Raw genomic sequence first — 23,893 nt, forward strand, 5'->3', positions numbered from 1 at the left:
TACTTCTGTCCACATACTTTATTAGCCTTTCTTTTGTTTCTTCCTGCTTCCCGCTCACAGTGAGTTATACTTCTCAATCTGGGCTGTCCTTAAAAAGAGGAAGAAAAAAGATCATTGCAGAATGCATTCTTTCTGAGGCTAAGTGACCACTTGTCTTATGCAGACAGAAAGAAGGCTTTATCCTGGTAGAAAGCCCATATGGAGGGGTCTCCAGACCTAAGAAATGAATCATAATTGACTTCAAAGGTCAATGTGTCGCCCATGAAACAACACAGGGCTAAATAGGGGCAACACCAAGGTTGCCACAGGATAATGGAAGGGATACGACAGGCCCAGAGATCCCCAGAGATGCCCCTCAGTTCCAAGAGTCCCAGTGTTGTGTTTTGTAGAGCATGACTCAGTCATGTACAAATACACCCCAAGCCAAAGGCTAAGAAATTGGGGTCTGTGGCTAGAGAGCTTGGAACATTTCTAATAGGTTCTTCCAGATTGAAACCAGAGAGAATACAAGGATAACACTTACATTGTAAACTTGACTTAAGTTCTTGAAAATACCATCTGGTAGTCAGACATTTAAATGGTTTCTCATTGAGATAAGAAATGGGTGATGTAAAATCAATACAGCCTGACAGCATTTTCCAGAATGTCTTACCATGAACATGAAATAAAAATTGAGCTAACATTGCTGTTATTAAAAACAAAACAAAACAAAACAAAAAAAACACCTAACGTAAATTAGCCTGAAATTGGGCAACATTACACTTAGGTAGCTTATACAAGATTGGAGAGCTCAGAGTTTGCAAATTACTCCTTCTCATAAACATAATGCATTGTTTTTACCATGTGCTTTTTTTCACTTGCACTATCCCCTGTACCATCTAGGTAGATATAACACATTGAAAAGCTTTTGAAGGCATTGAAGGCATCTTGATGTAGTGCAAAGAGTGGAATTGGGAGCCAGGCAGACCTAGGTTCTAATGCTGGTGCTGACATGTACAGCCTCTATTTGGATTTAGCTCAGCAGGCATGGAATTGAACAGTATAAATGTATATTGGGGTTTTTTCATTGTGACTATTCAAATACCTCTGCCCAGTGGATGAAGCTTAAAACAAAGGACATCAGCCAGAATACATTTTGTGATAACGTTTTCTTCTCTTTAGAAAAAAAATATGTACAAAAAAACGTAAGAAGAGCCAACGTGGAAGCGTCAAGAAAACATTCAAATAGGTACAGACAGGGGAGTTCCTCTCTTAAAGGAGTTACACATCAGTTATCACCATGCTAGAAAAATGAGATGCAGTTAAAATTCTAGAACAATTAAAAGCCACAAAGTCAAGCTGTTAACTTTGGGCTCTGGGTTGGATATGCTCTGATACCCTTTTTGTAAAACAATACTGTGCAAACTGTAAAATATTCATTTTCATATAAAGTCCATACAATATGATATACAAAACTGTTGAGTTCAGGGGAGGCTGGTGCTGGCTACTTTTTGGGAAGAAGGCTACAGTGTCACCTGCCTGCCCAAGGTCATAATTTCAGACAGATCTTGAGCTTCATAATTGGAAGAGACCATCGTCTAAGAAAGAATCATATAATCACAATACCCCTCGAATTCAGAATTTTCCACCAATTGGTTGTATAACTAGGCGACTTCATTAATATATTACTTTAACTGAGAAGGCAATAACATATTAAGAAATCAGAAGACAGAGTTCTTTTTGAGAGTAGTATTTCTTTCTGTACAATTGATTTTGAGATTTACCATTAACCAACATTGTCCTCCCTGCAACTCAAAAGTTAACTTTCATTAATATTTAAAGACTCTGGAGGAGGCAGCAACTGTGGTAATAAAAGGTTAAAAGGAATTGTTACATTAATTTTATTTCTGTGTCTATAAAACTGAGAAAAGAAAGTTTGTATACAAATATCACAAAACAACATCCATCATCAAATAAAATGTGGTTCTTCAATGCACACTTGAACGAGAAGAAAATTTTGTTGGTTTGAAATTCTGGCATAAATATATTAAAGCTGACCAAAAAAAAAAAAAAAAAAAAAAATCAGGGCAAGCTACATCACTTCCTCATACAAAAATGTACAAAACATTAGCCTCTAACTAGATAAACATAATACTTGTCTTCACAGTTTGACATCCAGTAACTGTGTGTCTTGAAGTATCGAATTGGAGGGTAATTAAAAAAAAACAGCTTGAGACATATCAGCCCTTTCAGGTAACTTCGGTCATGGAGGCGGAGTGATTCTGCAAACACAAGCAGATACATCTTAGAGTTGGGTTGATTGACACATGCACATGCTCACTTTTCCCTGAATATTCCATGCTTTCTTGTGTCCTCGAGTTTGCACAGGTTGTTCCCACTCTTTGATAGGCTTTTCCAAGGTCTCTCAAATTCTTACATCTCCTGGTAAATCTACCATGAATTTTCAACCCAAATCAGATTATTTTTTCATCTAAATTTGTTCTCTACATACTTAATTCTTCTTTATATTAAAGTTACACAACTGTATTACAAAATGAACATTTAGGATATCAAAGTAACATTAACTGCACCCCACATCTTTTATAATGTAATGTTTTTAATACTGAAAATAGTAAAAAATATTAAAAATATTTTAAAATTTCCACATGAGTCTTTGAGTATGAGTTACATAGAAGTGAATTTAATATTTTCAGATGTGTAGGTTTCTTTCTGTTTGTTTTTAGGTATGTGAATTTTTTTTCTAGAGAATGTGGTCTGTGTTATAGTATAGAACCATTAAAATTTCTTAAGATTTGCTTTATACTCTTGTAGATGGTCTGTTTTCATTTTCATGTGTTTTGAGAAGGTTTATATATATGACATTAGATCATCAATGTCTTTACTATATTATGTTTGCTTATTAGTTACAGAAAGAAATGTGTTAAAATCTCCTATTATGATTGTAGCTTTTTTCATTTTTCCTTCTAATTCTGTCAATATTTGTTTATATGGCTTGTTTATATAACCCCTATCTCTTTTGTTTATATTCTTCATATATACAGTTGATCCTTGAACAACATTGGTTTGAGCTGTGTGGGTCTACTTATAAGCTGATTTTTTCCAATAAATACTATAAATGTATCTTCTCTTCCTTTATGATTTTCTTAAACATTTTCTTTTCTTTAGCTTACTTTATTGTAAGAATACAGTATTCAATACATATAACATGTGCTAGTTGATTGTTTATGTTATTGGTAAGGCTTCTGGTCAACAGAAGGCTCTTGGTATTAAATTTTGGGGAGTCAAAACTTATACTTGTATTTTCAACTGTGTGTTGTTCAAGGGTCAATTATATAACCCCCACTTTTTGCAGACCCAAAGGTTTCTCTCTCGTTTGAACTTAAATCCCTTGTCTATGGAATTGGCAAATACTGTAAAGAACTGTGGCTGAAGCTCTAGGTGATTATTACGAGTTTCCTCATTCCTTTTTGAAAGCCCAACTACAAATTTTAGAAATTATTTTGTATTTTTCAAGGTATTTTTATCCTCCATATTTGTAAAAACTAAGGCTTGATGAGTTTTTGCCATAATGTAAAAAAAGAACGTCTCCCTTTATGTTTTTAGTTTTATAGTATGCTTTCTATTTAAAAAATTTTTTGGTTAATACTTCAGTCATTTTTATGTTTACAGGATTCCATTGAAGAGTAAGAGGTAAAGATAAAGTAATTAACCTTCTAAGATAAATAAATGGGTGATTTGGGGCATATATCTTTATCTCTCCAAGTCTTTCTTTTTCTATTTACCATATGAAGTCTAAGATATCACTAGTTTTACATGAAGGGGACCATTAGAATTCCTCTGAAAATATTTTCTTAAATACATATATATTTCACCCTGGACCTGCTGAATTAGAATCTCCTGGAGTAGGTCCTGGGCATCTGAGTCTCAGCATAGATTGGATTCTGTGTGTGTGTGTGTATGTGTGTGTGTGTATGTGTGTGTGTGTGTGTGTCTGTGTGTGTGTGTGTGTGTCTGTGTGTGTTAAAGAAAAAAAAAAGTCTTCTTTCCCTCATCTGGAGTAGGAGGAATCTTTATACTATACCCAGAGTGACTTCACACAATCGTTTCATTTCTACTCTCTTTACTAATATAAACCGTGTGCTACAAGGAGACAAGTTGCTGGATGCTAAACTTGATTGCCGTGTGAACGTGGCATGAGGATGAAGAGTGTGGTGGGCTCGAAGCCAGTGCCTTTAGGAGCACAACATCGTGCTTTGCAAACGTGACCATTTTTTTTGTTTTGTTAGCATTCTGTAATTATTCACTTTTTTGGTTTCTCTTTTGTACTTGGGAAAGAGTTTAGAAAAATGCACTCTGTGTCCATCAAGCAACTAAGGGAAACCACAGAAGGTAAATGTTCAAATTTGAGTTATTTTAAAGAGGAAAAGGAGCACGGTAGCTCCGGGGGCTCCATATGGCAAAGGGGAAAGCAAATCTCGGGAGGAAGGAAAGGAGAACCCTTCCCATCCAGACGGTCTTTCCCTTGAGGTGTTTTGAACAGTGGGGTGGACTTCACGGATGTGAGTGTGGGCTTTCACAGATTCCCAAAGGTCCTCTTCCTGGGTAGATGGCTCTATCTCAGAAATGAGAAAGGAGCAGTTTCTAAAAGAAACCACAACTGTTGGGCTTGCACAGGGGAGCTCCTGCCTACAGAGGAAAACACAGGGCACACGTATTTATTTGGGAAGAGCCGCAGCTCAATTCCAACTTACTATCACCTATGCCACGTTTCCATTGTCAGTGCTGAGAGTGCAGATTTCAAAACAAAATTGCCCTTGAATGAAATGTCAGGCCGTGTCGTGTAGCCAGCAGGACCTTTAGAAAGAGACGGGCTTGTGTTCTTTGACTGGGTGACCTTGGGCATATTACTTACACTCTTTATGCTTTACTTCTTACTTCAACTATAAAATAGAATAATAATGCCAATTACAGGATGATTGCGAGATTGAATGTGATGGTTCATAATAAAGGCCAGTTGTCTTAACCAACAACTAGGGTGTATGTTCTTCTAACTAACCATGGGGAAACATTTGGCACGAAAAGCAGATGGGTGGTTACTTGAATCTTCCACAGTTGGTATGGGAGGCATCACTTGGGAGATAATAACTTCTATCCGGCTTCCTGAAATTTCTGACTAGCCTGCTGAAGTCCTGTTCATTATTTCTCATAAATTTCTCATTTCTGTGGAGGTTCAAGTAGTGAGTATGGTCTGATTTTAGGTTCTTGTTTTTGACTAACGTGTCTAATTCAGGCTTTGGTTCTGGCTTGTATCTATCCATCCAACATTATTTCACAGTTAGTGAATACCAGAAAATGTGGAGAGTAAGTAAGATAGAGTTCAGATCCTCAAAGATCTCTAAGTCCTTGGGGGAGGCAGATATGAGGGGACACTATTGGCTTTGACTGTGAGGGACAATTACAGGGGCCCTGAGGGTCTTCTGGCCCCAGCCTGGTATTCAGAAAAGGCCTCAGATTGTGTACCCAGATGAAGTGATCTGCATGGATACAAAGATACAAGAACAGATTTGGAAGAAGTTCCACTACTGCCTATTGTGAACAATATATAAGCATAATATTCAAAAGAAATTTTCTTTTATCTATCTTGTGAATAGCAGTTTTTGAAACCCAGTTTGGCACTTCATTTTTCAAAGTAAGTGTAATCTCCCAAAATATGGCCTGGAAGTCTCTTGGTCCGGTAACTATTTCTAGTCATGAGGGAGAAGAGAGAAAGGGACTCTGGGAAGGTCTCCAACAGAGGATAATGCTGAGCAGTGTTGGGAGGAAGGATGGGGTGGGAACGAGGTGTCCTTAGACCAGGATGTTCAGGGCAGGTAAACAGCATTTACAAGGACACAGAGACCAATACATGTGTGGAACTCAGCAAATATTTCAGTTTGCTTTTAAAACTGCCCTTTGCCTTTTTAGTTGCTTCACCTAAAAAACAGAGGGATCCACTCTACTCTTACCAGGCATGGAAACATAATAAGATGGTATCCTTATGTAGGCTAATTTGCCATTCCACCTGCATCAACACATTATATATAAATAAACCAGTAATACATATTTCAGGACCTTATTTCTAATTAGATCAAATAAATTTTTTTCTTAATACAGGTTAAGGGAAAATAAACAAAGTCCTTGGCATTGGACTTTATGGAGAGCCCTAAATATGTTTTTTCCCAACATGGAAATAGCTTTATTGGGTTTTTCTTTTGATTTACTGATACAATTTAAAAAGACTTCATTGAATGTGAAAATAAATAGGATAGTTGTCTTAGCTATCTGATAGTTAATAATCTTAAAATGAAATAGTGAAAAAGTATTTTTATAGTCTACTGCTATGAAGCACACACTAATTCCCGGGGGAAGTGATTTGCTTTTCCCTTGCAGGATCTATACAAAGAGTTCAGTAAGAAATGCCAAATGCAAACAAAATTTCAAGATAAACAGACTGTGATGGAAAATAACCATGTTAGCAGAACGTGGCTACCTGAAAACAGTGGCATGTTAACAAAAGCCTTGCTTTGTTATTAGCCATTGCTCTCTGTCTGCTTCCTGAACTACCCACCCAGCTCTCTGACAGGAGAGCTCTGTGGCCTTGGGCAAGTAACTGAACATCTTGATCTCCAGCACTCCTGTCTTTAACCCGGAAATGAGAATTACACTATCAGTTCAATAGGCTTTTGTTCAAATAAGAATATATGTGTGAAGCACCTAGCAACTGTTCAAGGCCAACGTGAGTAAGTGAGTAATGCCATTCTTCCAGGCCCCTCTTAGCTAGCGAGCCTTCTCTGTGGCTTTTCCTGTCATCTCAGACAGAATAGGACTTTTTTTTTTTCTTTCATTTATAGTTCACACAGCAAACTTTGGACCTGTGATTCAGCAGGCTAGGCTATGATTACTCAGTGATAACCATCTTTTCTAGTCCTCTGTGAGTTCTTGGTGGGCAAGGATGGTGTGGCTAAATATTTTCTGTATCCCTGGTGTGAAGCAAGGTCCTAGGGTTAATAAGTGACCGGTAAGTTTCGGAGAATTGGAATTTTGATTGCTGTCATCAAAACAGATCCAAGAAGACCCTTGCATCTATTTTGTTAATAACATTTTAAATGTGCTTCGAGTTTATAGCTGGTGCTAGGTGTAATAAAACCTTTATCTTTCCAAATATTGTTCTAGTTACTGAATCAAGTTGACTTCGCACATGATCGGTCCAGATTTCTTAACTGTAATATTACACTGGAGATCAAGGTACCCTGCAGAAGCTGAGGTTTAAGTTAGGTATTACCAAGAAATTTCTGATGATTCATGATTGCCAAGCCTAGAATAGATGCAGGACTAACTGAAAGAAGCTGTGAAGTTCTCCTGGGCCTTTATACAGATTTTTACTGCTGCTGTGTAGCTGCAGTGGTGTCTTGCTTTTTAGTAGAGGAATGGATTGGTTGGCCTCCCGAGTACTAGGCTTGGTACAGGGTTTGGTGGCTATAACCACTTTACTATACCTGTGCACTTAAGGTTTCCAGAGGGCTTTCTATCCTTGGGAAAGCCATTAGGGGTACTCCACGGGGATCCTCGGGTTTGGGTTTGGAAGGAGATCCTTGTGTTCCTTTAAAGTTATGGACCACACACATTCCCTGCAGAATGAGGGGTAAAAAAATTGGGTCAGACTACAGCCATCAATGTCTGGCCAACCCTGAGGGTGGCAGGCCTTTCTATTAGAATGTCTTTGCCATAGTGACTTTTTTCCTTTAGACAGTGGGTAGGGCCCAAAGAAAGACCTGGGCATGATCCAGGAAGTCTATGGCCAGTGATAATCAATCCACCCACTGAGCCTGTTTCCTGGCCTGTAAAGTGAGAATAATAGAATACCTACCTCATAAATCTGTAATGATTAAAAGACATGATGATTGTAAACCATCTGATAATAACACCTAATACTTACTGAGGGCCACTGTGTGTCTGGCATTGTCCTCAGAGTTTTACCTTGTTTTATTTAGCCTTCTCAACAATATTACAAGAAGGGTAGTACTATTATTATCTCCAAATTAGGAAAGGAGGCACAGAGAACTAGGTAACTTGCCCAACGTCATAAAGAGGTTTAAACTCCATAGCTCCACTCCAATAGTATTTTTGCCACTTCACAAGTGCCAAACATAGAGCAAATACTTATTCAACATCAGCTAGTCTTTAACTCCTGCCTAAGGTCATCTTTACATTATGTGACCGCTCTTTGCTTGAGATTAAATAATTCATCAGTGACTCTTTAATTGCTTCCTTAAAAAAAAACTTCCCCTTTAAATTACTACCCACTTTCTTTTATTGCCTACTGAGGCCCCTTCATACCTCAGTCATATGTACCACCTGCTCTGCTTCCTTTGCCCATGTAGAGCTTCTCTGTTTCTTTCCATCTTTCTCCTTCATTGTTTTGCATTTTTGTTTCTACATCCAGTGCCTTTGAATCTTTCCTGTCATTGTTCAAACCTTGCAGAACATTTACATATTCTCTGTTTCCCTGCACCTCTGCTTAAACTTCCTCCATTCAGGAAATGGGAGAAGTGGAAGATGATGAGATTGAAGAGACTTGAGTTGAAAAGACTCCTGTTAGGTTCACGGCTTATCAGTTGTGTGGCCATGGGGCAAGTGACTTCTCTTTGAGCCTCTCTTTGCCCATCTATAATGTGAGAATATTGTTAGGGTTGTCCTAGGAGCACATGATTTGGTGTACAGAAAGTGTAGGGTATGTAGTAATTGCTCAACTAATGTTCTCCCTGCCCCTTTCCCCACTTTCATCTTCATCAGAAACACACAACATTAATGAACATATGCTGCAAGTATGCTTCCATATTCAGACCCTCCTCTCTTTTTCTCACTGTTTCCTCTCCAAGTCTCTGCTCTGGCATGCTTCCTGTCTCTTGCAGAACATGCTCCCCCTGCCATGTCTCACCTTACTGTGTGTGTATGTGAGGTATGTACATGTGCACACACAGATACATTGTGGTCTGTCTCCTGCCTGAGCAACTCTGGGTCTTACACAGAGCATCTGAGCAAAACAAATTTTGCCATTTGCCATCGACTGGGAAGCCAATCATAGTATAACTAAACAGTAACTGAGTGCTGGGAAACGAGTCTGTGAGTCACCGAGAGAAAACAAGTTCAGTGTTAAAGCAGAATTTGTCTATGGGGCCTTAGCAGACACAAAGCATATTTATAGAGTTCATCCTGTGAAGACCCTATTCAATTTTGGGGACAGTCAACACTGCTCTTTCTCTCCAGCTGGGGATGGCTGGCTCCAGGGCTGATGGACAGCAAAACTGCCTGCCTCTCCTTTTGAACCCTCTCATTTATGGATCGTCGATGTCTTCCTGAAAACCCTCTCTTCTCTGAACTCACCTCTAATCTTTCCCTCTTTAAAAATAGCAATCTTAGGAAACTATCCCTCATGAGCTATCCACAGGTCAGGGTCGTCCTCAGCACCACTTTCCCCACAGCTCCCCCCAGAGAATTTGCATTTCAGTCCATCTTTCACTACAGGAGAAAAGCCTAGACCCATGAAAAATAATTTTGAACTAGAATGCAGTATCCCAATCAGTGTTCAGAATAAATGTAAGCATTTTCTGTGTGCATCTTTGCAGGTGAAATTATTGGGAAACTTGGTGTTAGTGGTTGAGAGAGGTATGTGTGTATTTTGTATGTTGGGGAGGATGAGGAGACCACAGGGCTATGAAATTCCTCTGTGTGAGAAGCCAGTCTTAGTGAGTGCCTTGGACCAGAAAGGGCAGAATGCGAGAAGGAATACCCAGATTATGATGGCTTCTGTCTCAGTGATGAACCTGGCTGAATTCTGTTAGGGATTCATTTCATGTGCAATACAGGAACCTCCAGGCCTGGTGACTCACTGTATATCCTTTTGAGCTTATTTTAAATCCTTGAAGTTTATTAAAAACCTACACTTCATGGTATGCCCATGCAATGGAATGCTATATAGCAAGAAAAAGGAATGAATGGTGGATACACGCTACAACAGGAATGAATCTCAAAATAATTATGCTGGTGAAATATGACAGAAAAAAAGGAGTACACACTATATGATTCCATTTATATGAACTCCTAGAAAAGACAAACTAATATCAAGTGATGAGAAGAAGATTGGTGGTGGCTCGGGAAGGAGGAGAGCGCGGGTGAAAAAGAAGGCTGCATCTTATGGCAAAACTGATCAAACTGTACTTTTTACATGCTATTTGTTATATGCTATCATACCTCAATAAAACTGTAGAAAAAAAGACAGAAACAGTAAAATTAACTTCTCTTCCAATCCAACTCAGATTAAGAAACATCCTAGGTGAGCAGGTGGTCAGGACCCCAGCAATTCGAGAAACTGAAATATCATCAGAAATGTAAAGATATGGAGAAAATTGTATTAACCACAATTTCCCCCCAGGAACACCATTATATGAGGTTGAGAAGCCACCTGTAGCAGAAATAAGATGCTTGAGAGGCATGTTCAGATAATAAGAGGGGACTTCTAAAAAGTCTGGATTTGGTTAGCTAAGGGTTTTTATATTTCTGAGTGGGATAGGCAAGTCTGGGCCAGAGCTCAGTTTCTTGAGATGCTGGAAAAGGGGCTGCCTGCTTCCACCAGTGGTCTTTGCTCTCTGTTCTTCCCCCCAAGTGACACTTAGGTTCTGCTCCCAGTGCATCCTGAACAAACAGTTTAGAACAAAGTTTTGAAGGTCCACCCAGCCCCAGGGCCGAACACAACACTGAAGAAAGTGGAGCAAGCCATTCTTCCCGTGCATTCCTCTCCCTGATCCCCAGAGGGAATTTGCGGTCAATTTCAGAAAGAAAGGGGGCTTTAGAAATTGTTCTTGCAGCAAAGGGATGCATAATTCTTAGAGAACAACTGCAACTACAAGATTGACGCCCGATGACCACGGGCTTAGACTGTGACTCCTGGGAACCTGATTCACCATGGCCTTGGGCAGCCTTTCGGAGGGCACGAGAGGGAAAAACTAGAAAGGGGAAGGTTGACCTACCAGAAACAGGGCTACCGCAGTGCCCAGAATGAAGCCCGCGATCACATCAGAGCAGTGGTTCCTATACTCAGAGACCCGGTTGAGGCCCGTCAGGAAGGCCATGCAGAGGGTCCCGAGGCACAGCACTGGCTTGGCCAGTCGACTGCTCTTCGTCTTGATTGTGCTTGTGATGTACATCTGGAATGAGGCAGAGACCAGGGGGTGAGTGGGCAGCCTCCTCATATGGTGCATACACATGCATGCACACGCACACACACACACACCCGCACACGCTAACAGGGGCTATGCCAAAGCAACCACATCGACTGGGAGAACAGCTCCCCTTAGCCACTCAGTATAGAACCTGGGTAGAAAACAGGTGCAGCAAGGACAATGAATGGATAGATGTCCATTAATCATGATGTATTCTAGGGGACATGTGAACAGAAATGCTGGTGACATGAAGAATGACCGCATAATAATGGTCAGGTTCAGAAGACGCAGTGTTCACACAACAAATAAAAGCCCCATATTCGGTACTGGGAGATTGTGAAAGATTCTCAGATACCAAATAACCCTTCTACGAGAATGAAGTTTATAGAGGAGAAGATGAGGTAGGTGAGCGGCCGTACATTTTACTTTGTGCGTCCCCCATACTTCTGGCTGATTCTTCACAATTCTAAGCAATAAATACAAAAACATTTACTGATTAGTTGGTGGTTTGAATTAGAACATCCTAACCAGTGCATCACACAGATTTCAGTTGCGCTGGGAAACTTATTTCCACAGTCTGTGGGACAGCTGTGATCAATTCTATCTATTAATTTACTCTGGTGTATTTTAAAATGTTAATTTTTAAAAAACTTGAGTCATGACATACAGAAGATGGGGAAGACCTGAACTAAGCAAAGAATGGTTAATTTATGACACCTGAAATTTATGAAGCCTATATTCATGTAAGCTGTTCTTTTTTTTTTTCAATTTTATTTTTCAATTACAGCTGACAACTCACTATTATTTTATATTAGTTTTGGGAATAATATGTAGGCTATTCTTATTTTATTGTGAGAAGCTGGGTAATGTTTCACAGGCTTGGTTATCAAATGTGTCCCTGGCGGCCTAGTCAGGAAGGTGTGCCTCGTTCAAATAAGTAAAACACTTTATTAGATCAACTTTTGGTGATGATTATAAGAAACCAGTAGAGGGCATTATTGATCCATCATTTCTTTAATAAAAGTCATAAATGGGTTTATAACCTGAAAAATAGTATGCAGCTTCTTAAATGATAGCCTATACTGTGTTTGTGTGGCCTGAGCACATGCAAGTTCAAATAGATGCATTTTACAACATTACAATGGAAACTTAATTTTCTAGAATGATGCTTCGACACTGGAGTGAATACAGGATGATAGGATTCTCTTTGTTATACACAGCTGATGCCGTAGAAAACTGGTCAGATTAGAGTTACATAAATTAGAGCATATTACTACACCATTCTGAGGCTGTGTAAGAAATGTTTTGTAACATTTATACTAGGTAAATTTAAGTTTAGTTTTTTTTGTGCTTCTATATATTTTTTTTAACATATAACTTCATAAATCTTTCCTATTAAACTATCAACTATTAAGAGCACAAGGCCTATGGTTAATTAGTATTCTTCACCGTATTAACCAGTACTCAGGAAATATTTGTTGAGCAATTTCTGAAAGCACTTCACACATAAAAGGGGCTTAGAAATGTTTGCACATTTAGAATCTTGTACCAGGGTCTATCTGATGATTGTGAGGCATGATTTACATTGGATTATGTCTGAATCCTAGAAAATATGCTATGACTACATCTGTCCTGAGTGAGCTGACTCAAATTACTCCTTTCTCTCCCAAATACATTTATATCTTACTTGGTGAGTAGTTATTATAACAGATTTAATTTCATAATGGTATTTACAAATTAATTGCACATAGCAATGACTTGAGTATAATAAAAATATAGAAAAAGGGGCGTAAAAATACACTGCTTCACATAACTTAGGTTCTAGATAATTTAAAGCAAATCAATACTTTGAAAATTAAAGAATATATTGAAAGCCTGAGAGGACTTTTTTTGCTTAAAAATATACCTGACATAGTTCTGGGTTTTATTTATTTTTTTGTCGTTGTTGTTTTGTAAAGCAAAGAAACCTCAGTGATCTGCTTTGCAAACTGAGGCTTCTGTATTATTTATGTTCATGTTTCCTTCATGTAGGGGGGGCAGCTGAAATAACTTTCATCACAAATTCATTAAGGAGAAGATCTAAAAGGAATAATGAGGAAGACTTATTTTGAATAATTGGTGGTGGACAAATTGGTCCTATGGATGTATTCTGTAAATAAAACACAAAGGAACCTTTGTTTTAAAGACAATATTTAGCAATTTGTTTTAAAGCCTACTAAAGAGATCAGACTGGTAGCCGTTTTTCTGCCCCGAATGTTACTAATTCAGAGTAGCTGCAGGAATACTCTTCCATCAGAGACAGACTCACAAGGGATGGGAATGGGGGTCCCCTGGGGTTGGGGAGCCGTGCTCAGAATCTCTAGGAAGAATGGGTAGTTTGAAAGGGGTCTTTCTTTTTTCGTCTCCTTTCCTCCCCTTTCGTTGAGAATCACTAGACCAGCCATATCCTGACTATACAATAAGTTGAAGTAAGGAAAACTGTTGTGCTTCCATGGTAAGTGAATATGATACTGAGCCTTGGAGCTGATCCCTCTCAGTTCTGTGGAACTGGAGGGACCAAAACTTTTCCACCCTGGAGCTGCTTTTGTGGGATATTGATCTGAAACTGTTTATTAAGAAACGGGACTCAGAAAGAATCTTTGAACCTCCCCGCTTTCCTGCCCACCAGACTCAGACAGAAACCTGCTTCAGGAAGGAGACCATAGGGGGCTTGCTGCCTTAGCCTAATCTGAATTAAGTGTGGTAAACCAGAGGGCTTCAGGCAGGCACCTGTCAGCTTCCTCCCGCTGTGTCCCATTGTTCTGCATCGTCTGCAAGGATCTTCCTGCCCCACGTGTTCCCCTTCCCCTTGACTTCCTGTAAATCAGCCCACTCACTTCTGAAATGACACCCTGTTCCCCACTTTTCTCCTTTGTCCAAAATGTCTTATAAACTCAGTGCTGCTTTGTCGTTTTTGAAATTTTCATGGAATTATCTTGCCTGTGTGAATTCCTCCTGCGCATATATATATTAAACTTTGAATTTTGTCATATCAACCTGTCAGTCGACAACTAGCCCAGCCAGCAGAACTGAGAAGGTGGGAGGAAAAGTATTAATATTTGTTCTAGCCCCCACACAAACACAGGCCAGAGAAAGGTGAAATAAAGTCACTTCCCAACTGGATGCAATTGAGGAGTGAAACAGTAAGAGGGATGCCATCATTTCTTGTATTTTCAGCTGTGGGTTACATGTTAGGTTTTCTCTGTGACCAGAGCAAAAAATGTAGAGGACGTTATACTTCAGCAGGGGCAGGCAAAGCCTGTGTGACCAGTGGAGCGGGAAGAAGTGAAGTGTTGGGTGTTGGGGGTCTTGTAGGGTCAGCCACCTGTCCTGACCAAGCCACAGAGGAGTGTTGGAGGCGCAGAGGGAAGCTGTCTTTCCCCAGGTGTGTGCACTGCAGGGACAGCCTTCCATCTAAGGCCCGCACCCGCGAATTTGTAAGTAGGCGTGAGGAATGGATGCTGTTCAGAACCAACTTTGGCAAAGAGCGTTGCATGGGCAGTGAGACTCCCAGACACACTCCGGAGCCAGAAGCCAGAGTACCTGCTCTAACTGCGAGTTCTCAGCTGTTCCCGGGGCCTCCGTGTCTGCATCCGTAAAATGGGAAGATCTGACTAAGCAATTATCAATGTTCTATCCAGAACTAATATCCTCTGGCAGGTTGGGAGGTGACATTGAGATGTTGGGGGCAGGGGCAACAGCATGGTAGTACGTAGGAGAAATATGTTGCGGCAAGACTTTAGAAATCACTATGACAGTGATGAAAGAATGGGGATGAAGGAGGCAGAAGGACATGCATCCCAGCCAGAGCCCAGCTTCAGAGAGATGGCAAGACCTGCATACTCACCGTGGCATACAAGGCAGAGTAAACGCTCAGAGCAGCGTGTTTGGAGGGAAAGGATCTCCGAGCCTTTTCGATTACTTCCAGGTCCCCGGTACAGATGTTCCCATTGTTTATGAACTGGTGGTGGGCTTGGCAGTCTGTGCTGGTATAGTTCGGCTTGCACACCGTCAAGAAGTATGGCGTTAGGTGCCCCGTGACTACTTGTCCGGCATTTACAAAAATGTCAGTAGCAAAAAGCCCGAATGCAAATACCCCTATAAGGAGATTTAAAATAATTAGAAATGGTAACACACACCATCAATTGGTTTTGTCCCTGAGAGGAAGCAGCAGTGAGTACAGGATGATCTATCGAAGAGGTCCTCCCCAGAGTCATATTGTCCCCTCATTTCTATCTTTCCAGGAAGTGGTGCCTACTTCTCAAATGACTAGCTCATCCAAACTGACGCAGGCATTGTGACTTTAGCATCATACTGTTTGGGATAAGTAAATTAGAAGCAGCGTGTTCTAATGGGAAGAACTTTCGAACTTGAAGTTGTAGAGACCTGGTCTCCAGTCCCAACTTTGGTGTCTCATTCCCAGAATAAGTTGGCTACTATCTCTGAACCTTGGTATCCTCAGTCACAAAATGGTTGAGGGGCGTAATACCACTCAAAGGAGCTGGAAGGTAAGATGGGTGCAAAATACCCATGGTGGTGCCCAGCTCTAAGCAGTTGCTCAACATCTGTTCTCTTTCTATAGAAAATAGCTTCTCCATGGAGCTTTTTGGAAAACTCAGATTCTCCTAAAAGGAGTTATTTATCACACTGTGGCAGGTGAGAGCGAATGAGGTTGGGAGTTGTCTTTAAGAGAGAGTGAAAACTAGCACTCCAGAAACCTTGATTGAATTGGATGTTTCATTTGATGTTGGGGAGAGAAAATGAGAAGAAACAAAGTGTTAGTGATGAATGTGCTTTACCATCTTTGTTGGCCATGGCTGCCATAACAGCTTACCATAAACTGAGTGGCTCAGGACACCACAGATTTATCCTCTTACAGTTCTGAAGGCCAGACAGAAAATAGGTTTCACTGGGCTAATAGGAAAGGATAGGCAGGGCAGGGCTGTGTCCCTTCTGGAAACTCCAGGGTAAGATTCATTTCTTGCCTTCTCCAGTTTCTAAAAGACGCCATCTTCCTTTCTCGTGACCCCTTTTCAGCAAATATATTGTCATGACCTCGGTTTCCTTTGCGACGCCTCCTCCTCTGACTCTCTCTGGCTTCCCTCTTATAAGGACCCTTTGATGATATTGAGTCCACCTGGATAATCCAGGACTGTATCCGCATCTCGAGAACCTTAATTTAACCACACCTGTAAACTCCCTCTTGTTGTGTAAGGTACCATATGCAGTTTCCAAGGATTAGATAGAGACATTTTGGAAGAAAAGGACATTATTCTTCTGACCACACTGACTCTGTTGTTCAGTTTAGAATCCTGCAAGTAGGCTATATATTTCCAGGGTTTTATCTGTTCTCTGGTAAATTCCACAGGATTCAGCGACTAAGCTTGAACATGGATAGGCAGATTTCCTTACAGAAAGCTTCACTGTGAATTTTTTCAAAGCCTAGACAGTACATCTAGAGATTATCCGTTAAATATATCAAATACATCAAGAGAGGCAAGGCAGAACCCAGGCATGTACAAATGAGCAGAAGGGATAAAGCCAACTTTTGAAGGCAGCTCTATTATGGGAGAGGTTGGCAAGTTCGAGAGACAGCGTTACCGTAATAAGTGTCAGGGGGTCTGCTACAGTTTCAATTAAATTTCTGCTCAATTTTGACTCCTATGGTCAATGTCCTGAATCTGCAAATTATGCTGATATCAGCACTCAAAAGTTAATCCATTATAGCAGAAGTGAAGACAAGTTTGGCTGAAAACGTCATCCGGTTTTCATTTTGATCTGTATTGATTGCTATAATTTTCTTTTTTGTGGCTTTGCCAGGAGGTGCTTTAGCATGACTGGCTCTTTGAAGAGCCTCAGCCAGCTCACTCACAGGCTGCCCTCGGAGAGCAGACATTCATTGATCATTTGTGGCAATTTTCTGCCCTACATTCTGGAAGTCTGAATGGCTATACACCTTTTTACACTTTCAAGCAAGGTTATCAAAGAGAAGGTCTCTGGCTCATTCGAGGGGGCAATAAGTCTGCCTGGACATACTTTTCCAGGAAATGAGGGTAATTTGCGATTTGAAAAGGGAAAAGTGACAGCCTTTTCCTCTGGCATTTTATTTGTCAGAAGTGCTTCCAATTAGGGAGGGCTTGTTCTTTCTGAGACAGGATTTCTAGGCCCCTTGGCTCAGTGTCTTAAGCGGCAGTTCTGCGATCACAGTGATTCTGTGACAAGCAGTTCTCCCGGCTGTCGTGGGAGAACGCCGCTGCAAGTTGCTCTCCCTTGGATGATGTCTACTTCTCCCGATGGCTTATCAAGCCTCTGCTTTTCCAAACATCTCATTCTGGTGCATTTGATGTGGCTTCAGAAGGGCGCGGCAGCAGCCTGGGGAATCCACCTACCCGGCACAGGCCATGCCAACAAAAGGGCTGTGGGACCGCAGTGCCGGCGATCACAGACAACGTCAGATCCCACAGGGCTTTTGTAGGACACTCCAGCCAGGCCTATTATTAACCCTGAGCTCCATGTGTGGATTTTACCAGCCTCAGAAGCTAAAAATAGCTATTTTTGTCCTCAGGGTCAGGTGGAACACCATTGAGGGTCCCTTAGATTGCAAGGTATGATCTGAAGGGAATGTTTTAAAAAATGTCTAGGTACCCTAAATTTGGTGTCTAAAATCCTTTAAGGGAGATCCTATTTTTGAAATTGTAAGAGATACCTTTTTCATTCCTGTAACCCTTCCTCCTAGTGGGTTCTACTTACTTATGGCTCTGCTCCCAGTGGTGTTCCTTGCTTCAGGGAAGCTGGTTATGTTTCTGAATGGATGTAGAGCAGACACAAAAGTCTAAAAGTAAAATGCTTCCAATTTTCCAGAGCTATGTGCTCCAGATGCTGATTGTTGCTACACTGTTTGTTTGGAATTCTGAAAAGGCTTGGCTGGGGTGACCAAGAGCTATGGTCTGGAGGACAAGACCACTGAGTTTCAAAATCAACCCTCGAGCAGGGGAGGATTCAGCTGAGGATGTCACCCACCCAAGGAGGAGAAAGCACCCTGCCTGGTCGGGCTGAAAGAGTAAAGGGCCACTCCCATGCTCCCTGCCTCATGGTGGATGTCAAACTCCAGGGGAAGAGCAATAGAAGTCTCCAGACCAATTCTGAAAATCCAGTTGGAGTGTGTCCTGTGCCGCTCAAGGTGTAGCTCAGAAGCCTCGCACGCTGTTTAGAGGGGTTTCACATTCAGTATGGAATCAGAGCGACAGGATGCCTGATTAGCATTGATTGACAGGGTACATGTGTGTGTGGGGTCAAACTGGTTGAGCCCAAGGTCCCCATCACAAGACCCATGGAATGAGGTAAGCAGTCGTGAATACCCACATCCCTAAGAGGTAAGGGGCACTAGAATGCTGAGAGGACCAGGAGGCTAGAAGAAGCCTGCAATTAGGACCAAGAGATTGGTATCTGTTGATGATGTCCGTCGTCTCTGTCATGATGACACAGATCAGCTCAGGAAACCCGGGCGTCCTTTTTTTTGTGTGTGACCTAAAAGAATCCGAAGCCCATCAGACCAGGCAAGGGATGAAAAAAGAGGAAGATGAAGGTGTTAAATAAAGTTCTTATCTTTTTCCTCAGGGTTTTTCTCCTGGGATCCATCTGATTTTACATAGGATGTCTTTGTATACATTAGGATCTTTGATCACTAGTAACTTACGGCATAGATGTGAAAAGCTGGGCCCTGGGCCCTGTTATGGAACCAGTGGGGGTTCCACCCTTTTACTCAACAAGGAATGTAGGAGGAAGAGCAATGACACAACCAGGAAATGTGCATGGCGAGGATTTTCTGTGTCACCGGCAACAGGCGTTCTGGCCAATGATAAGAGGGCTCTTTTATCTTGTATCCTGTGCTGGATACCTGGTCAGAAACCATAACTAAACTGCTCGTTGCTGAAAAGGACTGTGTCTTTGCATGCAGGAGACCTTCATTAGGAAGCCTAGACCTAGACAGGAGGGTGATAATTAGCAGGGACTGGTGGGGTGAGCAAAGGAAGGACTCCCATTACTTTTAGCCACAAAGAGCCTGTAACCTTCTGTAGAGCATCTAAACTGAAGGCCAATGGTTCAATATTAAATTAGAAATGTGTAATTTTCCAGTCTAAAATGGCACCTTGCTGACAGCTCTGATAGAGCATCTCTCAATTGTCAGCTAAAATATACATGATGCCAGTGAAAAAGATGGAAACTTATAATGCCAACCTCAGGGAGAATCAGAGGTTTCTCTCTCTCTCTCTCTCTCTCTCTCTCTCTCTCTCTCTCTCTCTCTCACACACACACACACACACACACACACACACACACAGTTTCACCTCTTGGAACACTCAAGCACTCCTCAGAAGACAGAGATCATGGGAGGAAATCTAGGGAGAGAACTCCTTTCTGTTCTACAGTCTGACTCCTGATTCTGAGGTCTAGGATTCAGACTGCTGAGACCACAGGGCTGCTGTCACTCCACTGGATGAGTTCTACTCTTTGAATTTCCCTGAAACTGTCTCCTCTCCTCCTTGGTTCTCCCAAGTGGAGTTAGAGACATACTCCTGTAAAACAACTATGCAGGAAGTGGGAGGGCACAAGCACTGGCATCTTGCTTCTGAGAGGTACTGACCTACATGCTCTGGACAGCGGTACATGGTGGGCACTGTAGCTTTGTGTGCACGTCACCTTTATAGCAGTGGGGGGGGGTGAGGAAGAAGATATCTGTCCATGGGAACTGAGAGGCTCAAGTAGAAAGGCTGGGGATTGGATCTGGTGCTGTGCTGAAGACCTGCCGAGTGGGCCAAGAGCAAGTCACACCGCTATCTGCTGATGAACACTGAATGCGTATAGATTCTGCCCCACTGAAGAGTGAATAGGGATAGTTGCCAGAGGCAGGGGGTGGGGGTAGGCAAAATGAGTGAGAGGTGTCAAAAGGTACAAAGTTCCAGTTACAAAACAAGCAAGTCATGGGATGTAGTGTACAGCATGGTGACTGTAATTGATAAGACTGTATTGCATATTTGAAAATTTCTAACAAAGTAGATCTTAAAAGTTCTCATCACAAGCAAAAGAAAGTTTTATAACTACATATGGCAACAGATGTTAACTAGACTTATTTTGGTGATCCTTATGTAATATATACAAATATTGGATTATTATATTGTACACCTTAATCTAATATGTTATCAGTGAATTATACCTCAATTAAAAATAGTGAATAGGGAGAATATTACATGGGGTCTTGGAAAAAATAGTCCTATTTTAGACTAATATAGTATCATACTTTTTCTGAACCCCTTATCCCAGTAGGAATTTTACATTTATATAATCATTCAATACTGTCACTCTCTCATTTTAGAATAGTAGTATATACAAGTAGCATATGCAAGTATACAAGTTCTGTAAGAGCAGGGATTGCATCTGCTTTTGCTTAACATTGTATTCTAAACACCTATCATCAAACTTGGCACATAGTAAACATTTAATATATATCTGTGGAATCAATGGATGAATTGCTGAAGAAACTAAGAGAAGAATGACAGGAGAAGAGCATACAGGAGCATAGAAACTTGTTCACACTTTCTAACGCATGTTAATGTCTCCCACCCCTTATTCTATTGAACGTATGGTTCATATCAAACCAGTTAGCATGTAAAGTGTAGGGACTATGTCTCTTTTTATAAACTCACAAAATCCAGCATAGTTTGCCTAGAAAATAAAGAGAATAATTGAAAACTGCTACTTTGTGTCTCATGAGTCAGGAAACATATAAATCATAAGCTGTTTTTTTTAAAAAAATTCAAATGAGAGAAAGGGAGATAGACTCCTGCATGCCCGTATGTGCCCTGATCGGGATCCACCCAGTGATCCTCATCTGGGGCCAGTGCTCTGCCCATATGGGGTCCATGCTCACAACCGAGCTATTTATAGAACCTGAAGGGGAGGCTCTACAGAGCCATCCTCAGCACCCAGAGCCAACATGCTCAAACCAATCAAGCCATGGCTACGAGAGGAGAAAGAGAGAGAGAGAGAGAGAGAGAGAGAGAGAGAGGAGGGGAGGGGAAGAAAAGCAGATGGTCACTTCTCTTTTGTGCCCTGACTGGGAATCAAACCTGGGATTTCCACATGCTGGGTCCATGCTCTACCACTGAGCCACCAGCCAGGGCCATAAATCATAAGTTTAAGAAATAAAAACATTCTACATTTTCAATACAACAGAATGAAAAAGGAACTTGGACTTGTATTAAGTATTAAGATCCATGCTATGCGTAGAAAAAACTTCTAATGGGGCACATTTGTGAAGCAGAAGGAAACTGGAAGTTATGGTAAAATTGGATACAGTTGTACTTGGACAAGCACATCCTTGAAATGTCCCCATTTCTAATTCTGAAAAGTTGCAATAGATGTTTGTTTAAATATTATCACGTGGGCACATGGAAGCATGGCTCTCTCATATTTTCATGTGGAGAAATGAACACATAAAGATTTTTAAAAAGAAAAGGATAGTGAAAAAGACATAAAACAAGCCATCTGGGTTATTTGGTAACAGTATTCTCTGCAAAGGGGTGGGAATCGTTCTCCTTCTTCACCCCATGTTCTCAAACTCTTATCAAACATTTCTTAAGGATGGGTGCTCCTGTCTACAGCAAGATAATGCAAAGCAAGCCAGCATTAAAGATCATTGTACTGTGTGATGTTGAGACTGTTTGAACATTTTTTTTTCTTGTTTTCAAAATTTAATGTGCTTTGCAAACATTTTTTGGAAGGCTTTTTCCCTCTGATGTTCAAGAAACAAGGTAATCTCCCCTCAAGTCAGTTCCTGGCTTCTGTTTTAGGGAGAAATTTGATGAAAATCTTAGCCTACACAAACAAGTACAATCATGTGGCACGGGTTGACTAATGCCATTTTTGACAGCAGAAGGGGATCAGCTGAGGAATTCTTACGTTCAATTTCCTTAAAGAACATTCTGATTTAATTACCAGCTCTTAATTCTAGATCACATTTTTCATCAAATCACCATTGTAAATGGAATACAAGACACATAAAAAAATGTAGAGTTTATTTTTTGCTTTTTCTTTTGCTACATCAAGATCCCCAATGGAGGAACTTCAATGGGCAAAGTCATTCAGATGTTGCAAATGTGTTCTCAATGAAGACCATTCCTTCAGGAAACAAGTTTCTTTCAGGAAAGAAAAAGTAGTGAAATGGTTTCTCCTTAGCACACCTTATTCAAACTGGAAGTGTCCTACTGAAGATTATTTATCTGCAGTTACTATGTTCATCTCATGTTCTTGCAAGGACATACTGCACTGGTGAGATGTTTAATTAGGACTGCCATGGATACTAGAACATAATAATAATAAAGATGAAAATAATGAAAGCTAATACATCTTGTTTAGCAAGTGGTGTTGTTCTAAATGCTTTGACATATTACTTCTATTCATCCTCACCACAATTCTATGAGGTAGACACTATTATCTCCACATTTCACAGATGAAATTGAGAGACAGAGAGGTCAAATAATGTGACCAAGTTCACATAGGTATTAAGTAGAAGAGCTGGGTTTAAAAAATAAATAGTATGGGTCTAAATCCACATTCTTAATCATTACCCTCTAAGCTTATACTTTCATGTATTTAAAAAATATATGGGTAAGCATCCGGCCATGAAAAAAGCACTTTAGCTCTATATGCTTGGTAGTGTGCGTGTGGTGCATGCTCACACACACACACACACACACACGCACACACACACACACACACACACACACACACACACACACGAAGAGAAGAGGCATGGATTTAGAGTATGCCCCTGATTTAATGTATTAACTGATCACAACAGACCAAGAATTTCTCAAATTTTTAGGCAGAAAGTTTCCAACAAGAACGTGACAGCATACTTATGATATGTCATCATTGAATGAGGCACTTTTCTCATCACTTTGGGAATGAATCAACTTATTTTGTTTATGGTATAATACAAACACCATCAGTGTAAATTGATCTACAGGTGTCAAATATTATCTTATGCTTCAAAAAGAAGTTTCTGACAGCCTGACCAGGCAGTGGCACAGTGGATAGAGCATTGGACTGGGATAAAGAGAACCCAACTTCGAAACCCCGAGGTTGCCAACTTGAGCGCTGGCTCATCTGGTTTGAGCATGGGCTCACTAGCTTGAACACAGGGTTGCTGGCTTGAGCAAAGGGTAATTCGGTCTGCTGTAGCCTCCTGGTCAAGGCACATATGAGAAAGCAATCAATGAGAAACTAAGGTGCTGCAAGAAAAAACTGATGCTTCTCATCTCTCTCCCTTCCAGTCTGTCTGTCCCAATCTGTCCCTCTCTCTGTCTCTCTCACACACACAACAAAGTTTCTGACAGAATTAAATGTATCAGTTCCTTAGACAGTTGATTTCAGGGGTTCACAGAACTAGACTCTTTGGTCTCTTTCTCCTCTAGACTTCACAAAAACACCAAAGACTGACAGTAGTCTCCTTGTCTTGATGGCATAGTTTTAATCCTAAGTATAGGTTTTATTTAAATTAAGTAATATGAACCTCAGTTAAACACATGGTTATT

At 40.7% G+C, this 23,893-nt stretch overlaps 1 protein-coding gene across 2 annotated transcripts in view; it reads right to left on the bottom strand.

Annotated features, from left to right (window-relative positions):
* Positions 1-1,156: 1,156 nt before the first annotated feature.
* The window catches only part of PLPPR1 (phospholipid phosphatase related 1), a 244,445-nt gene continuing 221,708 nt past the window's right edge, over positions 1,157-23,893 (bottom strand). Inside the window, exons 5-8 of one of the 2 annotated variants that reach the window (XM_066367542.1) lie at positions 15,145-15,395; positions 11,067-11,243; positions 7,536-7,667; positions 1,159-2,261 (exon numbers count right to left, since the gene is read on the bottom strand). In XM_066367542.1, the coding sequence (XP_066223639.1) occupies positions 2,229-2,261; positions 7,536-7,667; positions 11,067-11,243; positions 15,145-15,395 (593 nt within the window). In that variant the 3' untranslated portion in view covers positions 1,159-2,228. Of the gene's footprint in view, positions 2,262-7,535; positions 7,668-11,066; positions 11,244-15,144; positions 15,396-23,893 lie in introns of both variants that reach the window. The other variant, XM_066367544.1, reaches the window with a different exon arrangement.

The sequence above is a fragment of the Saccopteryx leptura genome, chromosome 2 (genome assembly GCF_036850995.1).
Source record: "Saccopteryx leptura isolate mSacLep1 chromosome 2, mSacLep1_pri_phased_curated, whole genome shotgun sequence".
NCBI lineage: Eukaryota > Metazoa > Chordata > Mammalia > Chiroptera > Emballonuridae > Saccopteryx > Saccopteryx leptura.